Consider the following 12,485-nt stretch of genomic DNA (forward strand, 5'->3'; position numbering starts at 1 on the left):
CTGGCGACATGGCTTGCGCACATGGGTTCTGCCACTGCTTCCCTTATTACCACAGCCCTTCTACCCGCTGGGTTACCCTGGCAGCCTGCTGAACATGGAATTCACTCAATGTTTTAGACACATTTTTGATTAAATGGTCATGATTCAGAATAATGCGGGCATGTAATATGCTTGTAAGGATATGCTTTATATTTATATCATGGCTTTAGTCACTGGTAATTGATTAAATCAAGCTGATTCACCACACTGTCCCAAATTCAACAAAACAATATGCCTTTGTGACTTTGTCAAAGTGAAATCTAGATCCTGTATCTCCCCTTTTATTCTAAAAGTTATATTTAAAACGGGGGTTTTATTTTCTTCTTTAGTTTTGCTCGTTGTCTTCATACCCATTCTCCTTTTATCTCAGCCTTTGCAGTATGCCATTAAGCCCAAAGACGACCAGCTTCCATTTCTGCGGAACCCTGATATTTTGGTGGGTGAAAATGACCTCACTGCCCTCAGCTACCTTCACGAGCCTGCTGTGCTCCACAACCTCAAGGTCCGCTTCCTGGAGTCCAACCACATTTATACGTACTGCGGTGAGTGCCTGGACACATGATTCACTGTCCCCTGGGCTTCGCTAATATTTTCTATTGTCATTATGATTGTGTCACTTGTTGTTGTTGTTTCTTGCTCAGATGATTCTTGCTCCTTTTGTTCCACCTCCATATGAGGTAACCTTTTTGTCATCATGGGATGGTTTGAAAATGTTTGTCTTTCTCGTGTCGTCTCCTCCCAACACTCCCATTCATGTCATTCCTCCTGGTTCACCCTATTAACTGGGATGGTAAGTGGGTGGAATGTGCAGTAAACAAGAGGATTATTGGACTAGAACAAAGACTTTGCTTGTCCATGTCATCTTTACCATCCCCTCATCCAAGCCTGTGTATATGTATTGGTTGCCTTGCCCCCTATAGCAATAGCAGGAAGTAAAGTAGAACCTGCCATAAGCTTCCTATTCAAACCTGTGGCCTGTTCAGCTTTCTCTTCCTACACTTCCAAATGGGCATCTAACCTGGCTTAGGCTTCCAACCAAAACTAGGCTACGCCTATGAACAGAAACTGCCTTGATTTGTTTTGTATACAGACTGCGTCTTGAGTGCACATTTTCATAGACTGTCTGGCTCAGTTTTTGCCTTCAAACCTCTCCAACAGACAGGAGGTCAGGCTGTTGCACTAGTGTTTCTCCTGTCAGGGAGAATGAGACAGAAGCATTGCAGAGAGACACAATTTGTTTTTGTCTTTCCCTGAGAAACAACTGGGTCATAATCACAATACTCTAACACAGGAAGTCAGGAGAATTGGAAACTGGAGCATTCTCACTTATTGTCTTTTGTATTTCGAGGCACAGATACATATTGTCATTCCATTTTTATTGTTCTCATTCCCTTATTGTTTTATTTCCAACTCACATGCCTAATCATCATGCTATAGCAGATTTAAAACTTGAACTCTCACATAAATGTGCCTCTTGCTCCTTTTTGAACTGCAGACTTGTATTGACTTGTATAATACTGTTGTGTAGGAGGTGGTGGGGGTGCAGGATGAAGGGTGAAGGGTGATGTAGTTTGGTGTGTATTTGTATATTTGTCTTGATGTCATATACTGTATGTCCAAACGTATAGATCACAAACAAGTAACCCAATATGGATGAAACTAGAGAATTATTCTACACTACAACGACGTATAGATCACAAACAAGTAACCCTATATAAAGAATTATTCTACTTTTATTCAATGCAACACTTACACAATGTCATCAATGAGTGTTGTCACAACATGTCATAACAGAAATCTGGTTGAGTCAAGATCTCTTGCTTCAGTCAACCAGGTGGAAAATATCAATGGTCAAGTTGAAGTCATCAACTGCACAATCATAACAGTCACTCACAGTGTCATGTTTAAAGCACTGCTTACCTCTGCGGTTGAGGGAGTAGTCCATTTCACAACCTCACCACCTCAGCCTAAGCCGCAGGGCTTACTGTTAGTCACTCTGATTGTGTTGTGTTGGACATGATTGGAGATAATCACAGGATGTGTTAATAGCATTACACACTGCAATACATGCTGCACGCGTTAGGCTCTGTCTAATCATGTCATCTTTCCCCCATCCTCAGGAATTGTCCTGGTGGCCATCAACCCGTACGAGCAGCTGCATATCTATGGAGAAGAGGTTATCAATGCGTACAGCGGGCAGAACATGGGAGACATGGACCCCCATATATTTGCAGTGGCCGAGGAAGCTTATAAGCAAATGGCTAGGTACAGGGCCCTACTTATTAGCCTGACGAGCCAGACCCACATCAAGATGTAGGGTCTGGGAACTCACCATTGGCAGTGCTCAATCCGAGGGGCGGGATAAACGGTTGTCTTTCAAATTCCCTCTGCATTCAATTGGGTAGCGCTACAATTCACGAGTCCCATGCGTTTTCCCACCAGCGGAGCTAGTTGGCTAGTTGATCAAACTTTTGCAAACTTAACTCAAAGTTGCCAAAAAAAGCTTAACTCGAGTCGCGATTCAAAGACCGCTGTTCGCCAGCAGCAGCATCCATTTTCTTTGTTTTCAAGTAGCAGGGAATTCACGCGGAACCGCTGCGACTCTATACACAATGTGATTGGTCTGACCGAAGTTGGGTTTTTCCAGCTCACAAGCCAACGGAGAGTTGCTAGACTACCCTGGCTGCAAATTACACTTGCTGCCGCTAGAGTGCATCTAGATTTCTAGGCTACTTACTTATACTTTCCGAATCACTTTGCGTCCATTGTGTTTCACTAATTCACTGATTGGGATAAATGCAGAGACCAAATTTCCCTCACAGGATCAAAAGAGTATATATACTTATAATTATACTTAATTGATGTGTTTACTTTTTAAGGATGCATTTTGAAGTGAGACTTTCATATATGATTAATTCATTATGATAATCCAGTGGCACCACACTACTGTAGTCGCAGCCAGATGCAAATCTCTGTGTGTCTATTGCTTTGCTTGATTTTGACACCCAAGGGCCTCTGTAGAAGTTAAGCTTCAGCTAATCATTTTCATGGTTTTCTCTAAATCATCTATCAGGTGCACATTATTGAGTGGTGCAGTGTACGGGCTAGGTATTCTAAGCTTTCCATTCCTAGCCTGTGAAGAGCTGATAACGCAGGGCATGATTAGCCGCTCTGGATTTCCACTTGGTTCAAGCTTTCTTCGTCCTTAGTAGTATTTCCAACAAAACAGGAGCATTTAATTTCAACAGGAGACATCACAGTAAGAGCTGTGAAATGCAAAGAGCTAGTGTGGAGGCTAGAGAGCTCAGCTTTGAAGAGTCTACCTGCAGTGTGAGACTTCCATTATTTGGTGCTGCAAAGCAAGGGACCCCTGATAGTCTGAAATAGTCTCATCCGTAATGGAAGGCATGTGGGTGGATAATAGCTGTGTGTGGGCCTTTGTTGCCCTTGCTATTGTGATTGTGCTTCTGTGTTTTTCTGAAGGGGGGTTGGGGTTTGAGAGATGGAAAAAACACAAAAGATGAAACTGTTCTCACACCAGATCCTAATCAAAGCTTTTAATGGGTATTGCAGAACCTTAGTGACTCCCCAGTGACGCAGGTCCCTGATGCAGCAGGACTAATAGATTTTAGAGAGAGAGAGAGAGAGAGAGTGTGTGAGAGGAGAGAGAGAGAGAGGAGGAGGGAGAGAGAGAGTGTGAGAGAGAGAGAGAGAGAGAGAGAGAGACAGATAGATGTTGAAACAAGGGATGGAGGAATGTGACTGTTAGTTCCAGTGTCTAATCCTCTATTACCCAGATTTTTTATATATAGTTGGGAGAAAATGTCACGTCAAATGAAGTTTAAAACGATCCTGCTGGGAATTTCCCCCTGACTAGTGTGTTCTCCGAGGGAGTGTGTGTGCGCCACACACAGAGATGAGGAACTGCAGTAGGGGCTGACACAGGCAGTGCTAGGATATGCTGACATGAAAGAGAGACAGAGAGAGAGAGACCGAGACAGAGAGAGAGAAAGTCAGCAGGAGACGATTCATCAGGCAGGATGGCTAAAGCGTGACAGCGACTGACAGAGAGCAGGCATGATCCCGGGTGGGTCAACACCACCCACATCTGACTCTGAAACTGATATGGCAACTGGCTCCTGCTGCTGGTCTAGCCCAAAGCTGTTCCTGGGTCAGCTGCCAACAGGGTAGATTTCTTTAGACAGTCATGACACTTCAGTGATGAATGAGGGCAGGAATCAGTGTTGAGGGAAAGCTCATTTTCAGTGACCCCCATTTCCAATTCAATCACAGTCTTAGACACATAAAGAACAGCATTTCACTATTTCACAGTCAATTGTGTTCCAAGGGAGAGTGTATGCCTTTATGTGCGAAACCATATTATCTGTGTCTGCAAATAACTGATGTGTTCCTTTGTCTAAAACTTTTAAGAAGCTACATCTGTATCTGTGTGTGTTTTTCCCTTCAGGGATGAGAGGAACCAGTCCATCATCGTCAGCGGGGAGTCTGGGGCAGGGAAGACAGTCTCCGCCAAGTACGGCATGCGCTACTTCGCCACGGTTGGAGGCTCGGCCAACGACAGCAACGTGGAGGAGAAAGTGCTGGCGTCGAGCCCCATCATGGAGGTGAAGGAGAAAGCGCACTGCTTTATGGATCAATCATTCAGTCTCTAAGGACATTATTAATCAATTATAGACAGACATGTGGCATTGGGATTGCCATTAGGGCCAGGGATTGATGAACTCTGCCCCATTATTTACTGAATATACTTCCTAGATATGCTTCCTAGCCTCGACTGGTGATAATGGAATTCTACTATGTAACTAACCGATTAGTTAGGGAAGTGGGGGGGATGGGCAGGAGATTCATCAGCCCTGTCGATGTGCTCACAGGAGTAGATAAGGCCCGCAGAACTGCATTCTGGGTAATCAGTCTCCTTCCCTGTCCATTTTGAAAGTTAATCTGGGCACTGAAGAGTGAGGCAGTGTCTCAGAATCAATTAGTGTATCTCTTTGGCTAGATGAGCCCAGTTGATTTGGGCAGGAGGAGGGGGACTCGGTACGCTGAGACACAGGTCTCCACATCTTTTCCATCATCATCTTTGACATGCCGTCTCCAGACAGAGGAAGACAAGACTAAGAAATAGCCTCAGGGCCGTCTAGAGGGACATCTCATCTTTTTCTGTAGAAGACAGAGTTGCACTGCATATATAGAGTTAGAATAATAAAAAGGTGAGACTCAAAGTCTCATTTTGTAGCTCCCACATAAATCAACTGCACATCCTCTCTCCAACAGGCCATAGGGAATGCCAAAACCACTCGCAATGACAACAGCAGCCGATTCGGCAAGTACATCCAGATTGGCTTTAACCGGCGCTACCACATCATTGGTGCCAACATGCGCACCTATCTGCTGGAGAAGTCACGAGTCGTATTTCAGGTAAATGAGATAAAGAGGAGGAACTGAGGTTAACCTCTAATTCCGTTTCAATGTTCAGCTTTTCTGTATGCGTGATAGTGGGCCTCAATATGCAGTCATAACTCCATTGCTAACAGGCAGGAATTGTTTTATAGGCCGAGGATGAAAGGAACTACCACATCTTCTACCAGCTCTGTGCCTCTGCCCCCCGGTCAGAGTTCAAAGACCTGGCTTTGAGTAAGTGTCCTGAAATACCAGTCATGTTCAACAACACATGATGTAAGACCTGTAATGTTTTAGCGTGTGTTGGTGACAGTAACTCTTTACTGCTGTGGATAGTTACAGCGGGGAAAATAAGTATTGAACACGTCAATATTTTTCCACTTTATTACATATAACTCTACCTACGGACTTTAATGTTTGGATTTTTTTTATATAGGTGGATTATCTGAGGTAATACTAATGTCTGGTAAAATTTTCATGCAAATAGCCTCATTGGAAGTATACTTACTGAAAAAAACATTGAGACTACCGTCCCGGAAAGAGAAGTGAGAAACAAGAAACTCGTTTTAAATCGTGTTTCTTACCTCCACATAGTTCTGCCAAACTTATGCTAACCGTTCTTGTAAACAAATCCATGTGCTTTATCGGTACCTTATCCCACAGTTTGAAATAGCATAATGCACAATTTCTCCAGCAGAGGGGGAAATCCTGCCAAGTTTCCCTTTAATATGCACATTTCATTTGATTTTCATCAATGCACAGGAAATTGTAATTGTCACTGTGTTTAATAGTCCTCATGGGGTCACGTGCTTTTCAGCCAGTGCAGAAGACTTCACCTACACCTCCATGGGAGAGAACATCTTCATTGAGGGTGTCAACGACGCTCAGGACTTTGACAAGACAAGAGAGGCATTCTCATTACTAGGCAAGCCCGCTTTGTCAGTTGTTAACAAATATGAGAAGGAGGCAAATATGGGACATGGCTTCTGTCCAGTGTCCATCCTGGACAATTTTCCAATGGTGACAAGTAGCAGTATGTTATTGTGTTCCTTACAGGTTTCAAGGACACTTACCAAACTGGCATCTTCAAGATAATTGCCGCCATTCTGCATCTGGGCAATGTGGAGATCTGTTCTGAGCGAGACGGAGAGTCATGCCATATCAACGTACGTGACCTCAGCTAAAATCTTGCATAATGATCAACACTTTCTGATGCCTAAAGCCTGTATAGAGTATTTTTGTTTTTATTTTGATGTTTGTTTGGCAAGAAGTTTCAGTGCAACTTCAGTGTGAACCTACCTTGGCCTGAGGGTGCCTTTGTTTTGTACCACTTTTGTTGTCGTCTGTGTAAATCCTACACTGTTTTAAATCTCTTCTGCGTGACTAATCCTGTTTCTCTCAGTTAGTCTCACTCTTAATTTTTTCTTTAACTCTCTCTCCATTTATCTCTCTCCCTTGCCCCCCAGTTGGACGACCCTCACCTGGAACATTTCTGCCGCCTGCTGGGGGTGGAGCAGAAGCAGATGGAGCACTGGCTGTGCCGCAGGAAGCTGGTGACCACGTCCGAGACCTACGTGAAGCCCATGTCCCTGAAGCAGGCCAGCAATGCCCGCGACGCACTGGCCAAGCACATCTACGCGCACCTCTTTGACTGGATCGTTGAGAACATTAACCGGTCGCTGCACACCGCTGACAAACAGCACTCATTCATCGGTGTGCTTGACATCTACGGGTAAAGATTGTTAGACATGTTTTACAAGAATCTCCATATTTTAAGTATTCCATCAAAGGAATGTATTCATTTGAACATTTTCTGTGTGTGCTTCATTCTAAACATTCTGCATTCATGCGCTAAAGAAGGAGTTACAGCATGAAGCACATTTCTCACTGCCACCACACAATGCCTGAGATTAGAGAATTACGGGAGAAGGAAGTATTAGAGGTCCACAGGCACATACCGTATAAATGGGTTTCCCTCTCCACCCTTGTATTGGTGGTGCCGCTTCTGATTACTGTGCAAGCTGGAGTCCTATTGACTGCTGAGAGTCAACTCTGGCTGGGTAAGGGCCTGTCTGACCAAAGGCCTAATTACATCCCTGCAGAGGGTCTCCAGTATTGATTTGAAAAGAGCTGGATAGGAGGGGGAAAAAGAGCCCATTGCATGTTTGATCCGCTGGGAGAGGAGTTGGACAGGGAGGGAGAAGGCCAGTTTCAGACACTCCTAATTGCATCTTTCCCTCCTTGCAGATTTGAAACGTTCGAGATCAACAGTTTTGAGCAGTTCTGCATCAACTATGCCAATGAGAAGCTTCAGCAGCAGTTCAACTCGGTGAGGTTTATTATTGGCCTATTGTAATTAATGTAGCATTATTCATCCCTTGTTCAGTATAATGACTGACATGTGCTTTATCATTGGGACCTCAGCATGTATTTAAATTGGAGCAAGAGGAGTACATGAAGGAACAGATCCCATGGACTCTCATTGACTTCTATGACAACCAGCCGTGTATTGATCTCATAGAGGCCAAGCTGGGGATCCTGGATCTCCTCGATGAGGAGTGCAAGGTGGGTAACTGGGTTGCTCAGCGACACCGATCAGTTTTGACACTCTGTAGCCTGGCAGCAGAGACTGTTTTTGCTCTCAGTCACTCAACGCCTGGGAAGCCCTCTGGAGTCAAAGACAGATGATTTATTCATTTAGCCCATCCAGTCTGAGCTCAGGGCTCTTTGAAGTCGCTAACGATCTTCTTGGAGCAACTTCAAAAAGAGTAAACAAGTTGTTCCTGCCACAGGTAACCCAGATAGAGCACTGCATTTGGAGGTGCTGACTGAACTTTTCCTCCCCATCCCCTGCATTTTTTTTTTTCTCCCCATTTGTTTTTTTTCTCGGTTTCGGTTTGTCGTCCAGGTGCCAAAAGGAACAGACCAAAACTGGGCCCAGAAGCTGTACGACCGCCATTCCAGCAGTGAGCACTTCCAAAAGCCCAGGATGTCCAACTGCTCCTTCATTATAATCCATTTTGCTGATAAGGTACAGTTGTTGGGATTAGGGCCTTCACTTTTACCCACAAGATTGAAACAAGACATAACGTCCTTTTCATTAATCCATCAGTTCAGAAATGACATTCAGTTCTCTTGCTTCAGTTCTCATCCAGGCTCTTATCCTATTCTCTATGGGGTACATTATACCCCTGCACTGTGTTTAGATTAGGAGCCAAGTTTGGCTCTGTCATGCTCTCTCTCTCTCTCTCTCTCTGACATTTTTGTCAAGATCACAGTACCTTAATCCTGTCTTGTGTGACCACCACATGCAGGTGGAGAGGTTGGCTGAGTTTCAGAATCTCAACTCTGCGAGGAAGTGACTAATTGTGAAAGTGAACTTCACAACATCCAACACAGCAAAAACATTCCCTTCTCAGTAAAAACACTGACGTAGAGATATACAGTATGTGGTTATTGCAAGCATTCACCATTTACCTGCAAGACATTTAGTGTGTGATACTGTACTCTGTTACTATAACTGAGTGTCGCTGAGTTTCACTTGTCTGAGACCCATTCTGGCCACCAAGAGGTTAAATGGAATTCACCCCCACAACAAACTGTGGCTGCAGTGTCCCGCTAGCGGCCCTTGTGACAATCACAAACACAAGCTACCAATTAGAGACAAAAGAGTCAGTGCTCATAGAGCGGCATTTAATTACATTCTTCACTTCTTTGATAAACTGGCTATGTGGGTCAGCTCTGTCACACAAAGAAAAAGAGAAAATTGCCATGCTGCTCTGTGACCTTTGAGCCAGCCGTAGTGTTTATAAATAATGGAGAATGTGTTTTTGTAGAAATTGTCACTCTTGCTCGGGTTGTGCCAAAGTTACTCTAATTAATATGAATCTTTTGGGTTGCTTTTGACTCTACGCCACAGTCCTGTCTCTCTCTCTCTCTCTCACACACACACAGTCCCCACAATGTCTTGCTCCGACTTGCCAAAGTTGTTGTGAAAGCTGTCTGAGGCAAAGTTCTCAAATAGAAGAACCAGAAAAGCCAGGGCTAGTGTCTTCTTCAGTGTAACATTTGTCTTTTAATCCATGCATCTTATTGTTAGTGATTCATCTGATGATGTTTATTACAGGTTGAGTATCAGTGTGACGGGTTCCTGGAGAAGAACAGAGACACCGTCTATGAAGAGCAGATCAACATTCTCAAAGCCAGCAAGGTAAGACTCAAGGCTGAGGATGCAAACACATCCTCCCTTTTAAATCACAAGCATTTTACAGAGCGCTCTCTCTATCTCTGTGATTAAGCGTTTAAGAGAAGGAGACATTGACCCAATCACCCTTCACAGGCAAAATCATTTCCCCTCCGTTTCAATGTGGAAGTTAAAAAAGCCAAAACAGTGTGTTGGTTTCAAGGCTCTGGCATCTCTGATTTATGAGCTTTTGGCCCTTCAAGCTCTAATAGATGTGCTCTCTCTGAACTGTTGCTCTCAACAAGATTACAGAAACACTTTACAGCTCCAGTAACACCTGCCAAACAAGTGCTTAGTCTGTAATGACTCATATTGTGTAACCCATAAAACATACATTTTACATAAATGTCAAACTTAGGTTGGGCCATAAAGTCATTTAAAAAGACAGATCAAAAAGAAGAAAAAGAGCAGAGATGATTTATCACAATGCTAAATGTTATACTTGGATTGTACAATCGGACTGCATTTGTTCCAGATCAGTACCTATGGCAAATAAATCACTACATGTCAGGCAAATGTAGCATTTGAACCAAATGTACCATTTTGGCTCCCCAGTTTCATGCCATTGTGCTTCAGACATGCGCTACTCTGCACCCTGCTGCACCTACACTCGGGATTGCTCCTCCCACTATTTAACTGGTCCAGGGCCATTTACTCATCTTACCACTTATGGTCTGAGTCAGCAGCCAGTCAGCCAGCCAGCCAGAGAGACAGAAAGAGCACCTGCTCCAGAGACTTACTGAACGGACATGAATCATTCTCTCTCTCTCTCTCTCTCTCTTTCTTTCTTTCTTTCTTTCTCTCTCTCTCTCTCTTTTTCACCACTCTTTGTGTCGCGTTTAGTTCTCTGCATGACAAATGTAGGATGTTTCCTGCCCAATGAGCACAGTTCAATTGTAGTCAGTTTTTGTAGGAGCAGATAAGTGGGAATTCAGAGAGGATGGAGGTGACAATGTAGTTCTGTAGAGGATCTGTCAAGTGTCTGATTTAAGAATGAATGTAGTGTAGATCAATAGGTTAATATACTGGTCCACGCATTTGATCATGAAAACAAAGGTAGTAGAAGGACTCTTGAAAACTGCATTCATTTCCAGCCTTTTTAATGGAAGAGTCTCTGTCCCCACCTCCTCAGCTAAACTCAAAGCTGCATGAATCGCTCAACTCACTTATGCCCATGTTCTCTGGCTCGGTCTGTTTAAGTGGTTAAGTGCTTTACCGCCGGCCCATGTAAACAAGCAGGGGCTTGACTTGAAGCTGCGCCCATCCGCCTCCCACCCACCTTAGCTCTCGATTGGCAAACCCCTATTAGCATCATAGACCCAGAGAAGAGATAATTAAACAGATCTTCTCTCCCTGAGCCAGTAGCAGCTTTTGCTATTCTTGGCTCCAAGGAGACGAAACCGCAGGTTGCCAGGATGCAGTTGATGTCAACACTGCAGTAAACAAAGTATCTTAGCACATAGCAAGCCATTGTCTTTTGTGTTCATGAACCTTTTTTTTTATAGATGTTTGATCTGTCAGTCAGTCAAGTCACTGTCAAAAAAATTGCCAGGACTGAGGAATGTCATCTCCTACAGTCTTTTTATGGTTGTGTGAGAATCATCGTTGTTGGTCATGTGTAATAATAGTTTGTTTTTTCGCACATAAGAAATAAGTCAGCCATAGACTAAAAATGTTAAGTTGAGGTCAGCCGGATCTAGCCTGTTTAAAAGCAAATTGTTCCATTGACTTTCAAGGTGTGAACCGCAAATTGATTTCCTGTTTCAATGCCAGTAAAAGGAAGTTGGGGCTGAACACTCCCCATCCATCAACATTACCCATGCAGGAGCCCATAAAACGAGAAGCAACAGTGGCTGGAAACCAGAGAGTGGCCTTGCATTAAAACAGCCAAGGCCAAGTCACGTGAATGGTGCCCATTAAAGCATATGCATGGCTGCATGGATTTAAATATTCTCTTTGCTCCGTACTGTTCATGTTTTCTGCTCATATTTTTGTAATGGATAGTCTGGCTTCCATTACCATATCCTCCCTGTCACCTCAGGTTCCAATCTGTGTCGGGTCTGCAGTGGCATCATCAGTATTCTCTCTGCAAGGTGTCCCACTAAAAATGTCTCCCTGTTCCTGTGTGTGTGTGTGTGTGAGTGACTGTAGGACATGGATCAGAGACTTCTATAAGCTACAGCTCAAACTGAATACAACCCCATTTCAAAGAAAGTTGGGTCCAAAGTTTGGTTGAGTTGTAGAAATTATCCTGCGGTGGGGTGGGGGAGTGTCTAACAATTAATTAGATGGACACTACTGTATACTGTATGTGAGCAGAGTCAGTTTTCATTTGGGTTGACCGCACTGACTGACATGATCCCTATTGACTGGCACTTTTAATGGAAAGGAATTGCATTGGCTTAATTGCATGGTTCTCATCAAGTGTACCTACCAAATAACCTACACATTTACCCCCGTTTCTATAAAATGTGTAAACAAGAGGGAGTATTCTGATCTGGATGCAGTTTAATAAACTGTACGTTTGTCTCTCAGTTCCAGCTAGTGGCAGATCTTTTCCAGGATGGCAAAGAGTCTTCTTCCTCCTCCTCCTCCTCCTCCTCCTCCTCCTCCAGCAAGTCCTCCAGGATCAATGTGCGTCCTGCCAAAACCATTCCCAAAGCCCCCAACAGAGAGCACAGGAAAACAGTGGGCCACCAGGTATGAGATCTGACACATTTGCAGCATAAGCTATTTTGTACCTACTGTATGATGTTAACGAGAATCAACAATTTCTCCAGAG

At 43.9% G+C, this 12,485-nt stretch overlaps 1 protein-coding gene across 1 annotated transcript in view; it reads left to right on the forward strand.

Moving 5' to 3' along the window:
* myo5b (myosin VB) overlaps positions 1-12,485 on the forward strand; it is a 63,220-nt gene that overhangs the window by 19,811 nt on the left and 30,924 nt on the right. The window contains 13 exon segments of the mRNA XM_048258769.1: positions 410-581; positions 2,160-2,304; positions 4,508-4,664; positions 5,335-5,478; positions 5,613-5,694; positions 6,278-6,385; positions 6,517-6,626; positions 6,927-7,192; positions 7,708-7,789; positions 7,885-8,025; positions 8,369-8,491; positions 9,587-9,670; positions 12,239-12,403. Of these exon segments, the coding sequence (XP_048114726.1) occupies positions 410-581; positions 2,160-2,304; positions 4,508-4,664; positions 5,335-5,478; positions 5,613-5,694; positions 6,278-6,385; positions 6,517-6,626; positions 6,927-7,192; positions 7,708-7,789; positions 7,885-8,025; positions 8,369-8,491; positions 9,587-9,670; positions 12,239-12,403 (1,779 nt within the window).

This window comes from Alosa alosa, chromosome 12 (genome assembly GCF_017589495.1).
Source record: "Alosa alosa isolate M-15738 ecotype Scorff River chromosome 12, AALO_Geno_1.1, whole genome shotgun sequence".
Lineage (NCBI taxonomy): Eukaryota > Metazoa > Chordata > Actinopteri > Clupeiformes > Clupeidae > Alosa > Alosa alosa.